The 23604-nt window shown below is 39.0% G+C and overlaps 1 protein-coding gene across 2 annotated transcripts in view; it reads left to right on the top strand.

Moving 5' to 3' along the window:
• Window positions 1–18346, top strand: part of ETFA (electron transfer flavoprotein subunit alpha) — a 45740-nt gene extending 27394 nt beyond the window's left edge. For both annotated transcript variants that reach the window (XM_073303515.1, XM_073303516.1), the window contains exons 10-12: window positions 7834–7899; window positions 12422–12502; window positions 18080–18346. In XM_073303515.1, coding sequence (XP_073159616.1) covers window positions 7834–7899; window positions 12422–12502; window positions 18080–18118 — 186 coding nt within the window. In that variant the 3' untranslated portion in view covers window positions 18119–18346. The remainder of the gene's footprint in view (window positions 1–7833; window positions 7900–12421; window positions 12503–18079) is intronic.
• The last annotated feature ends 5258 nt before the right edge of the window (window positions 18347–23604 follow it).

Genomic DNA, 23604 nt, shown 5'->3' on the forward strand with positions numbered 1-23604 from the left:
AAGTCTAAAATATTTGAAGGGCACAAACACCAAGTATGGAGAAGAATAACTTGGCACTTGTGTACATTTCAGAATTAACTTGGATTAAGGTAGGGTATGAGTTTAAAGCACAATAAATATTATGCAGATATTCTCATTCCATGTGTAGACAAACCCTTAAGTGTGGTACATCCCATATAACTAGGAATAACAGAATGAATTTGAGAAAGTGAAAATGGAGCCTGAATAGTAGGGAAACATTTCCTGGTGCTGAGATACATTAGTTAGTGGAATAGTCTCCCCAGGGGAGTGGTGGAAGCTCCATCACTTTGGGCATTTAAAGGAAGGCTGGACAAAAAAATGAAAATCTACTTTTCTGTGCAGCACTGCACTAGCCCATCTCTCCTTCATGCGATGCATCACACTTTTCTGACTGTTTTGTACAGTCCATCTGAGGTAATATCATATACTTCAAAGCTGCTTTATTGCATTCTTTTAATCTGCTAATTCCATTATTAAACCAGGGGAAAAACAGGAATCGAATATTTTGTGTAGTCTGATTTATTCTTTATATTAATGGCTCATGGTTCTGTTACTCAAGTGCTTTCAAATTCTTTTCTCAATATTTATTCCATTATTTTCCTTGGGATTATTTACTTGTCCCATCTGGTGAATGGTATCTATTAGACTTGTTCTCTTTTTTTTTGTGGGGGAGGTTGGTACCACGTCGTCTTTATTCCAGTATTCATGTTCTTTCTCAGATCTCTGACTCCCTTTCAAAGTAATTGCTAACAGTAAGTGAACTAGTTAATTCCCTTAGGTCCCTAGGCTGCATGTCATCTGGACCTCCTTATTTGTATGTACTCACTTTTTTATAGTATTCCCCCTACTTGCTTATCAACAGCTATATGGACAAAATTTTCATTACTTCCTGATTGTCCATAGGTACAAGAGCATACTGAGATAGCTAAAGTTTCAGTAATCGAGCACATGGTGAATTACTTGTGTTCTCACACCTATAGTTAGCTTCTTTGTGGGAGTGTGTTATTTGTGCATTACATTTGGGTATTTTATTAACCGACCAGCAGTCGCACTTGTTATTGTATAAATGGTTGAGTTGAGGTCATTGGATAGTTAGCAGATGGGAATAGCTTTGGGAAAAATGGCCATGCTTAGGAAATTTTTTTGGACCGTCTCCTCTGAAAATTCACTAGTGTTGAAAAGTAGCTCTGTAGCAGCGAACTTTAAAGAGATGTTTGTATGCAGCTGGGACTGAATTTACAGACTACCTTTCTCTGACTTGCTAAAAAGCTAAAGATTGACAATCCTTTCATCCTGCATTATCCAGCATTGCTTTTAACTCCAAGAGAACTGTGTTCACAAATTGATGCTCTGTTCCTTTGGGGTTGGTGCAGAAACATTAAATTGTACTAAAATATTCATATGTGAGTGCATTTAGCTGAAAGCAATTGATGTGCAGTTCCCAAGAGAGCAGAAAGAAATGCTGTATGGCCCTGTACTCCAGCAGACACCTTAAGCATGCTTCTTAAGAGTAATTACATGCCCTGGCTGATCAAAGTCTATAAAGGTTCTTTAAGTGAAAAAGATTAGGACTGGATGGAACTGCAATACTTTGTGTACTGTTTAATAACCCTCTGCTACTTGAATGCAAGATATTCAACAACCTCACTATTTAGTACATTTTTTTGGAACAATTGTCTGATACACAGTGTAATATATATCTAGTGTCAAGCCATAAAACATTTTATTGGGTTAATAGCTCGTAATTGGAAGGGATCCTTCGTGTGAAGTAACTCTCATAACTAAGATTTCTTTCTAATTTCATTGTCCTTTCATGCTTTCAAAGAAAATAAAATCTCTGGGCTATCTGTAGAAAGAGTACATGTGCCAAAGGGGTTCATTAAACGAGCTGTTTAAAAGCATGCCTCTGCAATGATGACAAATTGATGTACACTGAAGATTTTAAATGTAATTCAAAAGTTGGGATGAAAATCAGTAGGCACTGACAGCACATTTGCAAAGCAACTACCTCATCTTGTGTTACACCTGTGCAAGATACAAAACAGTACCTTAAGAGAATTCGCACTCATACTATAAATGAGAATAAAAATTGTTCTTGTGGCTTTCTTAAGCAAATGTAACTGCCCTAAGGCAGCCTTGGGCATTTTAAAATTATCTTACAAGTAAATATCAAGTAACGTTACAAGACATGGCACATTTAGGAAATCATCACTTCATAAATTTGCAGATCTGTCTACACATGAAAAACATTCTGCATTGACCTATTGTTATGCTGTATAGTGACTTGTAGGTGACACTCCATAAAACGTAGTGTAACTGGGTATATGGATTTCAGATGCAATCCTACAAAATTCTGTATAAGAAATCCCATTGATCTTACTGGGATTACTTGAGTAAGGGTTTGCAGGATTGGGGACTTTTAATTTGACTCTGAACTGGTAGGTCATGGAGAGATTGGAGTAAAAATTGTTCTCAGCCTAGAATTCTGGCTGCTTGAAACTTGAAGTCAAAATCCAGATTGTACATAGAACAAAATCAGGACTTTAAGGACTCCAATTCTCTTTCTTTAGAGTTGTTCTGACTCAAATCTGCTGCTACAGCCCTAAGAGTTGCCAGGGATGAATGCTTGAGTTGGGCCTCTGCCTGCCCCCTTACTCCCGCTTCGGCAATTACTGTGTGGTTGTCTGGGCAGGTTACAAACTCCCCAGCCACACACACAGTCATCTCTGGCTGCTGCTGCAGCCCTCTTGAGGAGTCAGGGCACAAGGGGTGTGTGTGCGCTGCTGGCCCTTGCCTTGCCTTCACACATTTCCAACACTGCCCTGATGGAACTGCCACCAATTCCCCAAATAGCACCTCTTTAATTTAAATATGACTGTTGTTTGTTAGTATTGTCTTGCTCGTGCTTCTTTATCTTTCCACTTTTTGCCCTCGTATGGTCTTCAGTGTCCCTTCATCTTCCATGCTTCTTGGTTCCTCGATTCCATACCATCTCCTCATCAGCTTTCCTCTTTCCTTAAACTTGTGCTGTTCATATTTACCAAACCCTTCTAACGTATATGTTCCTTGGTAATATTGAAGGACATTCAAATTATTCAAAACCATCAACCTGAGCATATAGTTTTATAGCCATGTTGTCATATTAATATCATTCTCCCTTTCCTCCCCATATTACTTGCATTCACTTGCTGCATCTTTTTTCAGATTGGAATGAGAGCTCTTCAGGGCAAGGACCATGGATCAGAATCTGGCCCCACGACTGCCCTTTTGTTGCCACCCCAGTGATGTAAAGAGGCTGACGTGCCCTCTTGGTGAAATTTCTCCCATGCAGGAGCAGCATAGGGCTGACATATGTCACAGAAAGTTAGAACAGCCCCAGAGGGGGCTCTAACTTTCTCCAGGGACTCCAAATCTGTAGGACACACAGATGGTATAAACCTGTTTTTGCCAACCATCCACCTGGACTGTGCCTCCTGAGAGCATCAGTACAGAATCTGGCTTCATGTTCTTTTGTGTTTTTATGCAGCACCTAGTGCAAGGGGGCCACAGACTTGACTAGAGACTTGAGGCATTATTACAGCACAAATAATTCCAAAGACTTCACCTTACAGCTGAGGTAGAAGCTCATGGTTTCAGTAAAGGCATAGAAGTGGAAGATTTTATATTTTTAAAAGAACTAAATAAAAACGGGGGAAATATGGCTTGCCTAATCTTCCTTATCTTGGTATCTAGGGGATCTGAGAGCCTTGTGAGCGACCAGTTCCTTCCTTGGTGATCCCTACATCAGCACCTAGCAGCTTGGAAATTTTATTGGTCTAATCAGCTTGGTACATTTTAATTAAACTGTAACCTATATAAACTGAGTCTCCTTCTTAATACTTGGAATTTTTTTTTTCAGTAGGGAACTACTAATAGGAAACATGCTGTTCTGCATAGTGTCTTTATAATTACACATTTAAGTAAAAGTTGCTTACTTGAAGTGATCTACCAACAAACTAAAACCATTCAAAATGGGTTGGATATCATACTTGGGAAGCTGAAGGCAGGCAAACTAAAAGGCTAATGATGTGCATAGGTCTTAAAAGACTTAACTGTATGTTTAAGACAAAGAAATCTGGTAGTGTATAAGTGACCTTTTAATAAAAACATCTTTGTCTTTCCTAGATATGTTAATAGAAAATAGACATGAGTGTCTGGCTTTCGATAAATTGGACTCCTTCCAAAGACTGGTCTTTAAAGTTTAGCAAACTGACAAGAGGAACCCGGTAGTGTAGAAGACCAGCGCTTAATGAATCTCTCTCAAAATCATATTACAGTAACTTTTTAAGAGTGTTGTAGAAAAAACAATACAATGTGAGATTAATCTCTCATGTAGCTTCTACTTTCTCCTTTGGGATAATTACAATATTACAGTCTAACCGTGGTTCCTTCTGTGTACATATTATATTACACTTGTTAGACATAGCAGCTGCAGTTAAGATGGGGTGACTCCAAGCAGGAATCTACTAAGTAAAGGGGAGTGGGGGGGGAAGCTCAATGAATTTTGTACTCTTCAGCTATTGGATATCTTTGAAAAATGCTCAGAATTGAGATGCATTTCATAGCCTTATTCATATTTTTCCTGATTTTTATCGACTTCTTACATTCAAAGGAAATATCCTATCATCACTCTGCACTTCTTCCATATAATTATCACTGAGAGAGTTTTCTGTGTAAACTGGGAAAGTTTCATGAATCCATAGGAATAAAGTAAAATTTTAAAAGTATCATTTTTGAAGAAGAGTTTGGCAGAAATAAGTAAATTTTCTCCTAATTTATGCATCCAGCCATCTTAATTGAAGCAGCCCCCCCCCTTTGTTTCCCTGGAGGAATGGGGCAGGAATTTGGCTTATGTGGTAGCACTGTTCATCACTGTCTGATATTTGTGTGCTGGGATCCAATAGAATAAAATGTGCCATTGAGATAGGTGTTCTCGATCCTTGGAAAGCAGAAGCCCCATGCAGGAGTTGCTAAAATAAATCAGGGTGTGGAAGCTCTGGATTCTAAACTTGATCTGTGCATGTAACTTTAGAGGGAAGAATTGAACAGCAGTGGGTAGCAGTTAAACTGAGGTGAAAAAAAAGGGAAACAGCCATATCCAAGGCTTTCTAGTTGAAACATGCTGAGAGCCAATAAGGCTACACTTCAGTCCCTTTCCTTGATCTAGATTCTGGCACACAATTTGTAGCTTTTGGGCCGCTAAGCCTGCAGAAGGAAAAACAGATTTCAGCTCACTTTAAAGCTAAATGGGAAAGTGCTTCAGTTACTTGGGAGAAGGGGAAGGGTACAATAAAGACTAGGGAAAGTTGGGGCATTGTTTTCTGCCTCTTGTAAAATGGAAGAAATCAAGATTAGAGGCTTCAGGCTGATTTTTCTCCAAATTAAGCCTGGAATGTGGGGTGGGTATGTGTGGGGTTGGGGAGGGGGGGGGCGTCAAAAATGAGACTTCAGTTTTGTGTCTAGCAAAGTTTGTGATTGAAGCACTGTAACAAGATTTAAAGTGTGGGCTTGGAGAAGGCCTCTGGTTAAGGACAAGGACTGCTACATTATCACTTTTGAATATTTGTTGTACTCTGTTGGGGACTTTATCCTTGTGCTCTGTTCTGCATTCTACTGTCTTTATATATGGTGATTTTTGGTGGATTGCTCATATTTCAAGTAAGATAAAGGGCTAAATTGACAAAGGCTGGCATTGTGTGGTTCTTTGGGGTGTGCTAAAGCGTGTGGGAAAAGGACATACAAACCAGCACTTGGGGGTTTTTTTGGGTCCCTGATGAATTTGCTGACTCACAAATGCTAACTTGAACTAGAACACTTTTTGATTAAAAAAAAAAAATGTAAAATCTTTCTTACCTCCTTGATCATAATGTACACTATGCTCTTTCTGCATTGCAATATAGGTGTTATAAACTAACTGGGTTTTGTAATTAAGATTGTTTTAATTTTTGTTTTCAAAATGGAGGACATTGAATGGCAAGTGGGTGAATGAGAGGCATTGAGAAATGATGACTTAGACCTTCCTTCTGGCTAGTAGCTTCTTGTCTTGGTCTTTATGAATGAGATGGTGAAAAGTACTCTTTGATTCTCTTCTGTGAATTTCTGAAGGTAGCCAAACAATAAAGTGTTGACTAAAATTTGGGCTGTTGGCCAAAAAGTATTGTTCCATGAATTCAAAATGTGCCTGGCTTTGGGTAGATTGTAGTCAGGATGACTTTCAAACCAAGGGGAAACAGTTTTCTTCTATAAATTAAGACTGCCAATATTAATAAGCCTTTCTGAAGAATTTAGATTTGCTTATAAATTCTTACCCATTTCAAATGTAAAGTATGTAAAAGTTTCCACATTGACAACCCTGGTGACTTAAGCCCTATTTATGTCTCCAAGACAGATAGCAGCAGGGTGGATTGATTTAAATCACCAGTTTTAGTCATGATTTAAATAATTGATTTTAATCATGTTTTGCATTTGTACTTTAGAAAAATAAAGAAAGGTTGGTTCTTGTTAGTAACATAAAAATGTGTTGATTTGCAACCCAAATGTACACTAAATTTGACGCTGCTTCTTGCTAACCAGGTGGATTCACTTGATCTATGCACATTTCTTTAAACCCTTGTGTAACTTAACTTGTTTGTTCAGATTTTTAATTTTTACATTTTTGTTAGAATATGGTGAGTGTTGCATTTTGTATTTACTAGATAGTTAATTTCTCTTGAGATTTGTGTCAAGCTGCATTAGGATGAAAATTCAAGTAAATATGCACAAAAACAGTTTAAGTTTTATTTAATTTAAAAAAAATCTTACGTGTGCTGATACATAGAAAAAGTTTTTCAAAATAGTTTTAAATGCAAAACATAACTGATTTGTTAAACAGTTGATCTAAATTATCTGTAGTTAGCAAATAGAACTGATTTGTTTCTGGTCATTGTGTCCTTCAGTTTTAGAACTAGTAGATCTCACCCTCTCATACCTCGTTTTTATTCGTGGCCTGGAAGAGAAAAACAAGCTTTCCTGCTTTTTCCACTCCCACTTGGTTTCTTAACTTTGAATTAACTAGTTATTGAATTGAACTAGCTGAGTAAACTGAAAAGAAAAAAATATTTGTTCCTTGCACCTACAGAAGAGGTTACTGTGGTCAAAAGCTGGTTTAGCATGTCAGCAAACTCTGGTTCCAGGTGCATAGCCAGTGACTAGGTCAGTGGGTGACTTTCTTTGAAACTGGGTAGCAAACATATACTGCTTAATATTATTCTTTTTGTGTGTGCTTAATTTAAATGATTATAGTAAATTTAGGCCTTAACAAAGGTGGTCAGTTTCAAATTGAATTTTAAAAATGTTTTTTAGAAATAAGCCTGTATTTAATTAATAAAACTGATAGGAAAAAATTAAATTAAATTAAAAATCTTTCCGAGAATCTGAAAGACCTTCCAACCATGACAGTCCCATCCTTCAACTAAGGAGTAATGTGTATTATGATGCATTTACAACAGTACAAACCTCACATAGACAGGGCATCACTGTGGTTGTGCATGTGCCAGATACTTTTTTTGTCTTTATTTCCCACCCTAAAACTGGCCAAGAGGACAAGAGAACCAAATCTTGTTCCCTGGGATTTCTGCCTATAGTGCTCCCATAGGACAATGTGCTGTTCTGGATTTCCATAATCTAGACAAGAAATTACTTGTATATTAAAACACTCTACGGTACTGATTTTTGTTATAGTTTCAGTGAGATGTTACACACTTTCACTTACGCTAATAATTATTTTTCTTCTAGGAACTTTATATTGCTGTTGGAATATCTGGAGCGATCCAGCATTTAGCAGGGATGAAAGACAGCAAGGTACAGTCCTGCATGTAGTAGAAAAGACTGAAAGAAGGAAAAAATATTTTTTTTTTTTACAAAATACATATAGCAGTAGAACTTCTTCCAACATTTGTTGCAAGTGAACATAGCAAGACAATTGGTTTGTTCTGCTGCATTAAAAGTGTCAACTCTTAAAGCTCTATATTATGTTAAATACTGTGAAAAAGTTTCAATAGCAAGCTAACTTTAAAAGAAATCTGTTGCAAAAACAGTTTATTAGAAAAGACTAATTGATTTAATGTATTGTTTAAACAAAAATTCCATTCTTGAATACTATACTATAGTCCCACTCACACATTTCAGAACCTGACGTATTAATTCATGCATAACAATGTGCAATTTGAATTATGAACTTACTATTCCATAAAGTAAAAGATGACTGACATTCCTGCATTTATCTATTCAAATGGAAACATTTTATAAAATGGTAATAAAACTTTAAAAGGTTTAACTCATTAGTAGCTGAAATGTACGGGCTAAATTTGGAAATTGGACTGTGGACTGGACAATGACTATTTCCTAATAGGCAGAATTATGTGCAGTAATAATGCCAAAAATAGATTTTTTTTTTTTTTTTGGTTACAAGTAATTTTTACAAGAGGCCATTTTTTGTACCTCTTTAGGAGACTCTGTTAAAGTAGATTTATCAAACAGGCTTAAATGTGTTTCTGCTGTGGCATCCTGCTGAAGCATGAACAGCTCATAAAGCAGTGGAAAACCCTTGTGAGGGTCTCCCATTGTTTTATAGGTGGAGCACATGTTTCTGTTTTCACCTTTTGATAAATGGATCTTCATCTTCTGAAATTTCAGGAGAAAAGTTCTTAAAATTCTTTTCTGTCCACACTAACAAATTTAGCTTGGTTAAGTATCCAATGATATTTTTAGCATGAGCCAAACTACATAGTAGGATGATCTGAACTTATTTTAGCACCTAGTTTCTTCTGAATACTGCAGGTTGGTGCGTGCATTTTAAAGTGAAATGTCAAACTTTTATTGGAGGGCATAGGAATGAGTGGAACACCAGCTGCCAGATTTAGGTTAGAGGAAATTCCATCGAAGATGCAGTGTAATACATTTTGTATAGCCTTCTTCATACAAGCTTTGTCCTGCTTTAGAGGTAATACAGTTGGAAAAATAACCTGAGTGAGAAATTAAAGGATATGTTATGGGCAATGGGGGAAACACTTTCAGGGAAAATTGTGAGGTGGAGAGGTGCAACTAATAGGATCTGCAGTGGAAGAGGCAGATTTTATGCCATTATGCCACAATTAGTGAAATTATGTAACATTAGCCTCTTCTCTGCTAGATTAAACAGAGAGAGGTGGGGAAGGTGATAAAGAAAGAGAGTTTGAAATGAATATTTGCAGTCCTGCTAATATCATAAGATCCCCTGCTCTCCAATACTGTGTCCTAAATTTTGAAAATCCTCTTTTTTTGTTTGGTCCCAATTACATATAAAAGATTAGGTGACTTTGAATCATATACTACTGGGTTTAATTTTTCCCTTTATAATATTTATTTTATATTTAAACAAACTTGTGTATCTTAAGACTTATTTTTACTTTTATTTGAACTGTGACCTACTTCTGTTTTTAGTAGAAGCAGTTAGATACTGTATTTACTGAAAAGATCCAATTTATATTACTGTTTTTAAAAAACTGTAACCATGGCAACAGTCTCTTGTGTGATTTCCTCCTGCCCCCCATACTGTGAATTATCTGGCATTGTGAACTTGCACACTTAAGGATATGTTTTCAGAAGTAGTCAGAGAAGCTTTCTGTGAGTGAAATGTATAATTTATTTGTACTTTTATAACAAGGTAGAAAAATCAGTTTTCCAGAAGGGATGGATTATGTTAGTTGTTTCATCTGTTATGGATTCACAATTCCTTTCCTTTCTAGGAGGTTTTTTAATTATTTTATATCTTACCTAGTTTACATGCCAGTCAGATTAGCATAATTTTTAAATGTACTAAATCCAGTCATTTTACAGAACAGTGATTAAAATAAAAATATTTCAAAGCTACTGAAGCATTGTTAAAGATTAGGTCTTAGTTGTTTTCAGACACTATTTATCATTTAAAGGTGTTAGTGAAGAGACCTACCTCTTAAAAAACCTTAAATGGTATAGTATTTGTTTTGTTGTTTCTCTGAAGTTACCATCTGATAATTTCCTTCAATATTTCATGGGAAGGATGATGAAGTTGTAAAATGATGGAAATATGACCAGTTTTCATGAGATTGTCATTTCTTATCTGCTTCTGATTTTGCACCCTTAAAACACATGGATTTGAATTATCACACAGGGTAGGAGATGGATTGTTGTCAGTCTTGTAGCCAAAGTACACAGTTTTAAGTTGTATTGAATGCAGATGTTAAAAACACTTGTTTATGAAGTGCAGGGGAGAGAGAAAAGAGATGCTGACTGCCTGATCCTTCAGTATTGAGATTTTCTCAACACTAAAGACTGTGAAATGTAATGTATGACCTAGAAAACCAGCTCTGATTAAGAAATACCAGGTGACCGAAGTTCCTTGAATTAGTGGATATGTTATAGGAGAAACTGAGATGTGGTGTTTTTAAACAAATCTAACAATGGTGAGGGTACATCTCCCTCTTCAACAAGCCAATGGTGAATATTTTTCTGAATATCTATTAGATAATACCTCCACAAGGTTCTTCTAGAGCAGTGCTCTCTAGCCTTTTCAGCCTGAGGGCCAAACACCTTGTTTCAAAATGACAATACTTGGGGGAAGATTTCTGGGCTTGTGCCCTTTATCATGCTTAGGTAGTGTAGAAGGAACAGAAAGCACCCTGAAGAGCCCTATCAGGGTGTCCTCACCAGGTGTAACACCAGTGCAGCCAGCTCCTATGCATCCCTGCAAGCAGTCCTTGTTGGAGTGGCCACAGCACCTTGCAATGAGGCTATCCCCAGCTGGGCATATGGTTCCTAAGGGAACATTGCCAGGTGGTGGAAATTAGAGTAGCCCCCATGCTCCCCTAACTAGTGCCAAGGCTGGGGCATAAAATTGAGGAGCCATAACTGCTTTTCTTCCCATCCTGGGCTGCCCTGGGTGGCTATATTGGGGAGGAAGGTCATTCTTTGCTAGTTGTCTGTAGGCTCCAAGTGAAATCAGTCCAACTACTGTTCTGTGGGCTTCCATAGCCCAGCAAGGAAACCGCAATGGAGCAGTATTCACCTCTCCCCTTGCAATGCTGCAGGCAACCAAGAGGGCAGCTGGAGCTTGGCATCAACATCAGCTGCTCCTAAGGCTGCAAGCTGATTCAGACATGTCTGTTTAAAAATCACAGGGCATGTCTCATGGAACACATTTAAAGAAATTGGTATTTGATCTTGCACTAACACCTCAAATGCCACAGGTTGGACACCGCTTTAGAACATACAACTTCTAGGTGGAGACACACATTTTGAATGTCAGTCTAGTTATAGAAAACCATTTCTGTGGTTTAGAAATATAGGCTTTTCTAACCTTATTTCATTTAATTATTACGATCAAGCTTTTTCAGCCAAATTAATGATTTGGTAGAGTACTTGTAGTGGATGGAGAAAAACAGACATTTGAATGAAAGGTCTCTTTGAATCGCAGATAAACATACGAAGAATATGTTGGCTTAGAATACCTGTGGGTTCTCACAGCTTTGAATTGATAGGTGGTAGCCATCACCAGTATAGGGTTTATTTGTGAGCTGTATAGCTTTGAGTTTACAGAGCTCTCCTGTATATTAATATCCTGTAACAGGCTATTTATCTAGGCACCTGCAGTCTTTGGGCTGGAAACCTATCATGAAGCTATTTTGAAGTGATTTGGTCTAGAAGTACAGACTCTGTCCTCTAGGAGAGGGAGTTTTCTGTGTTTAGCATTGGGATTTTAATAGTATATTATTTTTCCACTGTGTAGTGAACTAAATGATATTGCCCACATTAAAAAAAAAATTAACATTTAAGTCTCCAGTGTGTAGCTTTATACTCCTTTTTCAAAATGTCTTTCCCTGTTTTTATTTGTTAAACATCACGGTCCTTTTATAGTGGATGTCCTTTTTTTATTATAGCATTTTAAGGAAGAATCTTCCCCCTCCTTCCTACATCAAATGACCGTCCTGTTAATGGAGCATGGAATAGTCAGACCATAAGTGTTTCCATTATTTATTGTAGACATTTTAATTCGCTTATTGAGATTTCCTTCCAGTCTTGCTTCCCATTTCTGCTTTGAAAACATTTGTCAAATGCCTTTGATCAAATGAGCATAGAATAGTCAGAGCTTAGAAAACTTTTCTGTTATTGTAGATATTTAGTTCTTTTATTGAGGTTTCCTTTATAGTCTTATTTTCAAGGCAGAAATCGGAAGTATTTGTCAAATGCACTTGACCGTATCTGCTTGGTCTTTTATTCCGGTGTGAACGTAAGACGCTTTTTATACGGGGGGAAAAATGTAATCTACAGCTGTATATTTTAAATGTGTTTTTGTTTCTACTTTCAGACCATAGTTGCTATTAATAAGGATCCAGAAGCACCGATTTTCCAGGTTGCGGACTACGGATTGGTAGCAGATTTATTTAAGGTAAGTCTAACCTTGAGGGGGGTGGGAAAGGGAAATCTTAATTTTTTAGAGCTGGCCTCTGCGTACTGTAGATCAGTTCTGCATACTTTTTTTTTCCTTTTTACTTGCTCCTTCATGACATTTTGAAGTAAGAGTAAAGATGTATTTAAGGAGATACTAGGAATAAGGAAGTATGGTGATTTAAGCTGACGTAAGTGTGTGGATAGGAGTAAAAAATGTTGAATGAATAAAGAACTCATGGGATCAACCCTTCTGATGTCTTTAAAAGTGTCCGCCACTGCATGTGGTTGCTTGTAGATGAGAACCACTCCACATAATTGTTGGAAAGTTTTTCCTTTCATTTCCATGTAGACTAATTATAATTTAAACAATTTTTAAATTTCTGTGTCTGTGCATTTCTGCATTTTATCACCTGCTCCTCCTGTTTATCAGAAGTTTAAATTCCTATTTAAAAAAACAAACACCTAGGTGGGAGCCGTGTATAATGAAGTCTGAGCTCGGAAGACAGCTCAAAATAATCTATATTAAATCAGACTCATTCTGGAAGAGACCGTTAGAATATGGGAGGAGGCTCAGATGCTTTGGATTATTTACTCAAACTGATGTTTAAAACATGACACTTTGTAGCCAGTAGTCCATAACTCTGTCCTGGCGTCACTGTTTTCTTAAATAGTAAAACTGTAGAAGATTAAGTTGTAAAACTAGCTACTACAGATGCTGAACAATTGCCCTTTTAAAGATCTTTTATCTTGTAATATTATGTCCATTATTCCTGCCACTCCTCACAAATCAGGCTTTTTTCATGCTCCTTACACCAGCCAGCATCTAGGTAGCACCTTTTAGGGACAGACAGTATTTATTCCTATATTTTGGACTGAGTGTCCTCAGTCAGGCACTTTCCTTCATCTCCTGCTTCTCACCAGAGGTCATAAGCTTGTTTTCAAGAACACATCACGGTGACTTTCCTAAAAGATTCATACATAAAGCAGTGGACATGTTATTCCTTGACTTTAGCAAAGCTTTTGATACAGTCTCCCATAGTATTCTTGCCAGCAAGTTAAAGAAGTATGGGCTGGATGAATGGACTAAGGTGGATAGAAAGCTGTCTAGATCATTGGGCTCAACGGGTAGTGATCAATGGCTCCATGTGTAGTTGGCAGCTGGTATCAAGCAGAGTGCCCCAAGGGTTGGTCCTAGGGCCAGTTTTGTTCAATATCTTCATTAATGATCTGGAGGATGGCGTGGACTGCACCCTCAGCAAGTTTGCAGATGACACTAAACTGGGAGGAGAGGTAGATACGCTGGAGGGTAGGGATAGGATACAGAGGGACCTAGACAAATTAGAGGATTGGGCCAAAAGAAATCTGATGAGGTTCAACAAGGACAAGTGCAGAGTCCTGCACTTAGGACGGAAGAATCCCATGCACTGCTACAGACTAGGGACCAAATGGCTAGGCAGCAGTTCTGCAGAAAAGGACCTAGGGGTTACAGTGGACGAGAAGCTGGATATAAGTCAACAGTGTGCCCTTGTTGTCAAGAAGGCTAACGGCATTTTGGGCTGTATAAGTAGGAGCATTGCCAGCAGATCGAGGGACGTGATCGTTCTCCTCTATTTGACATTGGTGAGGCCTCATCTGGAGTACTGTGTCCAGTTTTGGGCCCCACACTACAAGAAGGATGAGGAAAAATTGGAAAGTGTCCAGCGGAGGGCAACAAAAATGATTAGTGGACTGGAACACATGACTTACGAGGAGAGGCTGAGGGAACTGGGATTGTTTAGTCTGCAGAAGAGAAGAATGAGGGGGGATTTGATAGCTGCTTTCAACTACCTGAAAGGGGGTTCCAAAGAGGATGGATCTAGACTGTTCTCAGTGGTAGCAGATGACAGAACAAGGAGTAATGGTCTCAAGTTGCAGTGGGGGAGGTTTAGGTTGGCTGTTAGGAAAAACTTTTTCACTAGGAGGGTGGTGAAACACTGGAATGCATTACCTAGGGAGGTGGTGGAATCTCCTTCCTTAGAAGTTTTTAAGGTCAGGCTTGACAAAGCCCTGGCTGGGATGATTTAGTTGGGGATTGGTCCTGCTTTGAGCAGGGGTTGGACTAGATGACCTCCTGAGGTCCCTTCCAACCCTGATATTGTATGATTCTATAAAGCAAAGTTTACTGGAAAACCATGAGAATAAAAGTTTGGTATAGGACATTTTTCTAAGCCTACATCCTGGCTTGTCTGTGCAGTCCAAAACCTCATTGAAGTTTAAAAAAAATCCTGCTTACCGTGTGCATGTTCTTTCCCTACTTTCAGCATCCCCATGTTGGGTGAGAGAGTGTCCCATCACCCCTGTTTGGAAGCTAGTTATACTCTTAATTTGCAGTGCAGGTGTGAACAGACTTAATTGTTGTATGAGCTTGGAATTCAGCTTGGTGTTTGTTTAGGGATAACATTTACTCAGGTTTAGCAGTTTTGAAACTGAAATACACATTTCACTCTGACACAGTCGTCATAATTTGTATCATTTTTAATGATCACAGATCTGGAGGCTCTCTCATTTTTCCAATTGCTTCTCATGCACTTCAAAATGCACTTTCAATATTGCTGACAGTGCAGATTCTAACTCTTGTATGATTAACACTGAGGTTTTTTTTGTATGCGTATAGGTATCTCCCTGTAGGATGCAGTGGTTTTTGCCTTGCATATTCCTACAGGCAACTTCATCTTGGTCCTCAAATTTAGGGTTATATTTTATTAACTCCAATATGAGTTCCTTTAGCAGCTACCATTGCACAAATTGTGCGGCTTATGAGTAGTAGCCTTTGTAGCAGTGGTGGGCGACCTGTAGGCTGCAAGCAGTTCATCAAGGTAATCTGATTGCGGGCTGTGAGACACTTTTGCTGACATTGACCATCTGTAGGCATGGCCCCTCTGCAGCTCTCAGTGGCCCCGGTTCCCTGCACAGTCAACTTCAGCAAAATGTCTTGTGGCCTGCAGTCAGAGTACCCTGATGGGCCACAGGTTACCCATCACTGCTTTGTAGGATCCAGTACCTGTTTTACCCCTCCGAACTTCACTGGCCCTCATTCAGTAAGGTATTTTATGCAGAGGCTTAAATCCCATTGATAGGCTTAATCATATGCTGAATTCTCATTCATAAGTGCTTTGCGTTGAATTGGGGCAACTATCCCTCTGCATTTCACAGCAAACCTGGCTTCCTTGATGAGCCAGGTTTGTGTTGTGTGAAAGCAAGGTTTTAAGAAGTCCTGTTTCTTGTCTACTGTTGATTTGCTTTCCAGACTTCTCCTAATTCTGGGAAAGTTATGATGTAAAGATATCAAAACAATCCCCATAATAAGAAGCTCTGTGGGGGAAGGGGGGAGATCTGTGCCTCTGCAAATATCTATTTGCATTTTATCTATATTGTACTAAAAGTGCATCCATCCTGTGCACTAGGTTCTGAAGAGTAACTGTACTTGGGCAAAAAGAAAAGGAATACTTGTGGCATCTTAGAGACTAACAAATTTATTTGAGTAAAGCTTTCACGAGCTACAGCTCACTTCATCAGATGCATGTACTTAAGCAAGGATCTCCCATTCACTGAGTATTATGTGGAATCTTAGCCTTTCCGCAAAGGAGTCTATTTAAAGTCTTGAGGAAAGCTTTCCCTCTTTCATTCTCCTGTGTTGTGTATTGAAGGAATTTAATTTCAGGTACCATTATGTATCATTCCCATGTCACAGCAGATCTAAATAGTCAAGTTTGACTTTCTTGATTGTTATCCCAAATACTTCACTTTCAGAAACTTTAATAATTTGGTTTCCTTTTTTGAACTTATTATAGAAAAGACCAAATACGTTTCTTTTGTTTGTTGAAGTATGAATGAACATGGAGTTAACATTGAATTTAGATATGAGTGAAGGTTCTAGATTTGTACAGTGAAATAGATAAAGCATGTCAGTTTCTTAGCATTAAATAGGCTTATCACCTGAACTCCTACCGTCATCCCAAAAACCTGTTTACCATATGTAGAAAAAATTGAACGTTTACTAGAACTCTTCACAGTGCTGCTACAGGTTACACTGCGGGCTCTATTAGCATGTAATCTGTATGACTGGCATGAGCTCATAGTATATCCACTGAGGAAAGTAGGCAGAAACACTGCCAGCACTTAATGCCATTCCTGAACTAATGCCTGCTGGCTCGGCAGTAAACATGGGCCTTTTAATAAGCTGGAGACAAAGTGACATTCGGAAGAAACAACATGTAGACAATTTCCTTAATAAATTTTGTACGAACACATTATTTCCACCTAATGGAAATGTAGCTCTCTTAAATAATTGAGAGGCTATATTCATCAGTGGTGAGTTCAGCTGGGATCTTTGTGAGCTGGGGCAACCTACAGCCCCTTAAAAGAAAAGGTAATTGATATTTTACACAAGTGACAAGGATAGGTTTTCAGGTGTATTCTATAGATTAATCTACCAACTCTTTACATGCATAACTGCTCTTCCTAGTGCTAGTCAGAATTACAGTGCAGCATGGCTGTGTTAAGTGGCAGAACCAGAGCAAGTGCCAAGGCTTTGGCACTGACTCACTTTAAAAGGATTGTTTAATGCTAGTTAAATCAGCTTTTCAATTTCCTTTTTTATTACTTAGTAACTAATTTTTTGAAGCTTGACTAGTAGATGCATTTTACCTTAAACTATTTTTTTGGCCATGGTGATTGTTTACTGCCTATCACTTTCTCATCTCTTCAGAATTAAATTTTGCTGAAAATTAGAGGAACTAAACCAGTTTTCCAAGTAAATCATAGAAATGTACTGTAATGTCCTAAAGTGATTTTGATATTCCTCCCTGGGCTGGAACTAGAAATTTTGGGAACAGGACCTTTAACTATTATTGTAAGGATCTTCAAATACTGAAGGCTCTGTATGGTTCTAATTCCACTGACTTCACTGGGGGAAAAAAATGGTAGCTGTGACCTACTACTTATGTATCTAATGAAGCTTTACAGCAATGATAAAGATGCTTCTCCTAATATCAACACTACTGCATCTTGATTCTTCTGTTGAAAAAATCACTCCATTTAAATACTGAACAGGTGAACTGTAGAACTGTTCAGTACGCAGACATTACAGAATACCTCCAAGTGGTTATTGTATTGATTGAGATTAGAATCTGACCTTCAGTTGGGTTGAGCCCCATGGCTGAGTTCAGTGTGAAAACTTTTTTTTTATATAAAGACAAGCGAAATCTAAACAAGAGTTCATTAGGCTCTAATTCAAGAAGTGAGGGCTTGGCACATAATCATTTCTTGGTATTGTCTGTGTCATATGAACTTTAAACATAGGATTTCAGAACCTCTTTCTTCCCAGTCCTAGCAAACCTTTTCATAGAATATTAGGGTTGGAAGAGACCTCATGAGGTCATCTAGTCCAATCCCCTGCTCAAAGCAGGACCAACACCAACTAAATCATCCCAGCCAGGGTTTTGTCAAGCCGGGCCTCAAAAACCTCTAAGGATGGAGGTTTTACCACCTTCCTTTGAAATTTGTACATACTTACTGTATCTGTTTAAATTTGCAGGTAGTTCCTGAGCTGACTGAAGCATTAAAGAAAAAGTGAAAGCACTCTTCAAATTTGAAGGGAAAGAAGAAAAAAATCTGTGTGCAATGCCCTTGAGTTGCTGGTTTCGGGCAGATTTTGAAACAATGAAAAACTGTACAAATTGTCTGAATTCTAACCCTGAATATCTTGTGTACTACACTCATTTACCTTTTCAGCTAATGTTGGATTGCAAACAATTTTGATTTTTTTTCCAATTCTGTAATAAAACATACACTATAAAATCTAGCAGCTGGCAGTGTGTCTGCTTTTTTAACTCAGAACTGGATTTGTGGTGGGGACAAAGATTATCCCTCTTTTCCAGAAACTTGCATTTGAGCTATATATTAGCTCAACACAGCCTCATGTCTCTTTTTGGCAAGATCACTAATAACAAGATTATTTGAACAAGAACGTTCAGCCTTTCAAAAACTTTATTCCAGATCCTCCAAATGTAGAGTGAAGAACTTCCTTCTGCTATATCTAGCCTTCACGCTCAATGCTGCAGGATCTAAAACCAGAATTTCAGCTTTAACCCTTCATGATTTTGGCTTAAGTTTTTAGCAGCAGTTTCCTTCTGCCTTGTAATTTATTTTATACGGACATGTGAGTACATAATTACTACTTTGAGTCTCTATATTATGTTTTTAAATAAAACCCAGTGCTTTTCTATTGAGTGAAGTTTTGATCCAAGAGCTTTTACCAGTCATGTCAATTCATAGACTATCAGGGTTGGAAGGGACCTCAGGAGGTCATCTAGTCCAACCCCCTGCTCAAAGCCGGGCCAATCCCCAATTAAATCATCCCAGCCAGGGCTTTGTCAAGCCTGACCTTAAAAACTTCTAAGGAAGGAGATTCTGACACCTCCCTAGGTAACGCATTCCAGTGTTTCACCACCCTCCTAGTGAAAAAGTTTTTCCTAATAGCCAACCTAAACCTCCCCCACTGCAACTTGAGACCATTACTCCTTGTCCTGTCCTCTTCTACCACTGAGAATAGTCTAGAACCATCCTCTCTGGAACCACCTCTCAGGTAGTTGAAAGCAGCTATCAAATCCCCCCTCATTCTTCTCTTCTGCAGACTAAACAATCCCAGTTCCCTCAGCCTCTCCTCATAAGTCATGTGTTCAGACCCCTAATCATTTTTGTTGCCCTTCGCTGGACTCTCTCCAATTTATCCACATCCTTCTTGTAGTGTGGGGCCCAAAACTGGACACAGTACTGCAGATGAGGCCTCACCAACGTCTAATAGAGGGGGACGATCACGTCCCTCGATCTGCTTGCTATGCCCCAACTTATACATCCCAAAATGCCATTGGCCTTCTTGGCAACAAGGGCACACTGCTGACTCATATCCAGCTTCTCGTCCACTGTCACCCCTAGGTCCTTTTCCGCAGAACTGCTGCCTAGCCATTTGGTCCCTAGTCTGTAGCTGTGCATTGGGTTCTTCTGTCCTAATTATTATGACATCCCCACAGTATTTATTATGCAAAGCAAAACTCCTTGAAAGAGTTTTATGTTCTTTCTGGAACAACTATTTTGCTTTAAAAACGTCTGCAGCTGCTGGACTACACTGTGGGCTTAAATTACTAACTTTTTAAGAACTGCCATCGGAAGGATGGGCTTGAAAGCCTTCAGAAATCAAAATTATTTTAGTCACTGTGTGTATCTTAAAGGAGCTTTTACAAAGCTCAATTTTGGGTGGTATTATTATAGAATTGTTTAATATGCCAACAACAGAGACCTATTCTGTTTAACTGTGGATGAATTACTTGGGCTGCTATACATGCTATTATCTCCAACATATAGCACTATATTGCAGATTTGTTAGTGAAGTTCTTTACATAAAGTGTGTATGCTACAAGCATGTGTGTAGTTAGGCTTTGCCCAAACACTGACCCCTGCAGGAAACTAATATGCATTTGAACAATTAGCTATTTCTAGACAATTTAATGTCAATTCTAAACATTAATAGTGATTTGTTAAATCAAAACAATGTTTAGAATTGACAGTTAAAGAATCTTAACCTTATTTACAAAACTTAAACAAATTTAACTAGTCAGAGGAAACAGTAGCTAATACTCATTTACTGCTTTTCTTAATAGTGCATCTAGCAATAGGCTGTGGGTCACAGAAGTCCAATGGGGCTCCCTGGAAATATACTTTAAAATGTCCTTATCTCTTGATTCTTTTCTAGCAAGTCTCAGTTTTATATGGTCTTTCAGTTTTAATTTACTTTGATATTCTGTTCTGCTTTCTTGTGATCACTGTTAATGACAATCTAGCAAAGTTGGTGCGTATCGTTTTCATACCCAGAGAGAGAATAACTGCTCCATCAAAACCAGAAACTTCAGACAGCCTGTCTGAGAGTGTTAAGAAGATAAAGAAACCACTGTGCAGAAACAGAGGAGAGTCAACAGAAAGCTATGGATGAATTGCTAAGCGATGAATGCTATGGAATTCTTAACTATTGTAAGTGGTGTGAACAGTGAAGCTACATCTGACTCTAATAAATGATTCAAGTGACTGGGAGTTCTGAGAAATATTCTATTGTAAGATAGGTACAGGGAATGTAGAGGAGGTCTCGGTGCTAACAAAGTGCTATATAGTTCCCCTAATATAATGCCCCTTCTGTTATGAGTGTCAGCAAACTTAGCTTCCTAGGACATCAACTGAGAATTCAAGACTATCACAGACTAACTTTTTTCTGCAAAAGGGGACTTGGTGAAGGTAAAGAAGAGCTTAACTATTCTCCTCAACCCTTATACCTGCAGAAACCTCTCCATATGTACAGCTTGGCATAGCCTCCTAGTAAAATTCTCTGTTATTGAGCGCTGCTAAATAAGGTATTGTTAATTTCTGGCTTCTGTCCCCTCATGGGAGGAAAAGGGCATTCTTAGCTGGGCATTAATGGCAAGACAGATTGTCAAGGTTCCTTCCCCACTCTGAACTCTAGGGTACAGATGTGGGGACCTGCATGAAAACCTCCTAAGCTTACTTTTGCCAGCTTAGGTTAAAACTTCCCCAAGGTACAAACTACTTTACCCTTTGCCCTGGGACTTTCGCTGCCACCACCAAATGTTTAACCGGTTACTGGGAAAGAGTTGTTTGGAAATGTCTTTCCCCCCCAAAATCCTCCCAACCCTTGCACCCCACTTCCTGGGGAAGGTTTGGTAAAAATCCTCACCAATTTGCATAGGTAACCACAGACCCAGACCCTTGGATCTTAAGAACAATGAAAAAGCATTCAGTTTCTGAAAAGAAGAATTTTAATAGAAGTAAAAATAATCACCTCTGTAAAATCAGGATGGTAAATACCGTACAGGGTAATTAGATTCAAAACAGAGAGAATCCCTCTAGGCAAAACCTTAGACACAAAGACAGGAATATCTATTCCTTTCAGCACAGCTTATTTCCTCAGCCATTTAAAGAAATCATAATCTAACACATCTCTAGCTAGATTACTTATTAAGTTCTAAGACTCCATTCCTGTTCTGTCCCCAGCAAAAACATCACACAGACAGACCAAGACCCTTTGTTTCTCTCTCCCCCCAGCTTTTGAAAATATCTTCTCTTCATTGGTCATTTTGATCAGGTGCCAGTGAGGTTGTCTTAACCCTTTACAGGTGAAAGGGTTTTTTCTCTGGCCAGGAGGGATTTTAAAGGTGTTTATATTTATGACACAGATCATGAATGAGTGGTGCTGCTAAATCAAAGGCTGACTCTATGTACTGATGGCCCAAGGCCTGTGTGGCTGGAACCAGATTTCCTAGATACAAGCCTGTGGGTCTCAATGTCCCCTGAGGAAAGTGGAATCTGCACTTAATGTAACAGAATGTGGTCATTGGAGCTCAAAGTCACAGACAATTCACTAGGTGTTAACTAACAGCCTGACTATACAATAGGTTACGGCTTGCCATACAGATACCACCTCCAAATGGCTCTGGAAAAGACAGCTGCCCTGGCAAAGGCTTTCTTGGAAATAATGGGTTAGCTCTACAGAAGTTGCACTAGTTACTAAGGAAACTTACACCATTCTTACTAATTAATGGCTTACTTTTCAATCACAAAATACAAATTTATCTGAACAGCCTTAAACACACAGGGCAAAAACTCCTTAATAGATAGCTAATGCTTTGGCCCTAACTTCTATATAATAAAAGTGAAATCAGACAGCTACACATCAGTGGTAACCCAGCACAAGATATTGTAGAGTTTTCCTCCATCTTCCTGCTGTACCACTGTCTCCAGACAGCCCTTTCCAGATTTTCTTCCTCCTTAGTTACTGATCCTAGAAGTTGTGCCAGGGTGGATTTGCTTTCCCAGCTGCTTAGAAAAAGGCTGCGTACACAGTAACAGTTTGGCTACTTAAATAGTCTGGTCATGTAAATGTACAAGTCATCAGTGAAATGTTATTTGGCAAGTAACAGCTCAACCACAGTCCATGTTTAACTTTGCAAGCCAAGCCAGCTTCTTAACAGTGCAGTGTGCTCTGAAGCATTGCTGACCAGGGTAATAGTCCAAGCCGAATCAGAACTGTAAGTTCTTTAAATGTAGTCAACATTCTATCATGATTTCCAACCAATGGGTCTTAGCAAAAGTCCCTGCTAGTAGTAACTTAAAGTGACAAATCCTTTGGGAGCAATTTGTGCTAGGAGTTAAACATCACTCTGCTACACCAAGATCTAACAGAAACCACACCAGCCCCTAAATACAGACAAGTGTACAGAGCTGGACTGTGGGGACACAGACACCAAGTTTGCATCAAGATATTTGGAGGATGAGTATTCCTCATGGACCTAGACTATGGCCAGTCTTGGCTATTGGGTTTAAAGCTAGTGGCAGTGACAAAATGGCTGACACACCAAGCGTGGGGGTCACTGAAGCAGTCGAGCGTGAGGCGAACATGTGCTACAAGCAGTTAGCTTTTTCCAGTAATAGTTGATGGTCCTGGCAAGAGCAGAGAAAGTTAGAGAGTGTGTCTGAGGCATGGCCAGGGGGGAGTGGGGGAGGTGGAAAAAAAAAAGGGTGAGAAGAGGATAAAGTTGCAAAGCCTACCATGGGCTCAACAGATGCTCATGAGAATAAGGTGGAGGAGGGCATGCAATAACCTGGAGCCCTTCAATGGTAGAAAAGAGAGTCACTAGGAACTAATGTGAACTAGGAACACATGGCTGTTAGCAGCATAGGCCCAGTGAGAGCCCAGCTCCGTGCATTGGCATCAGTGTGCTGATAGAGCCCATAATAAAAATGGTGACACAGGATAAATGAGGGTCAGGAGCCAGGGTGAAAACAGTCTCCAGGGCTGGCAGGACTGAACCAAGAAGAGTTGGGCAAATGACAGCACCAAGGGAGCGGGAGGGGGTGGATAGAGGAAAAGGCCTGCAAGGGCCTATAAGAAAGGAGCTAGGCAGTACAGGGCATCACAACATGGGCCTCTTCTGAAGGCAAAGGTGGCTATGAAGGCATTTGTGAAGAAAAAGGGCCAGATTGGAGAGGGCTGGATAT

This window comes from Lepidochelys kempii, chromosome 10 (assembly GCF_965140265.1).
Source record: "Lepidochelys kempii isolate rLepKem1 chromosome 10, rLepKem1.hap2, whole genome shotgun sequence".
Lineage (NCBI taxonomy): Eukaryota > Metazoa > Chordata > Testudines > Cheloniidae > Lepidochelys > Lepidochelys kempii.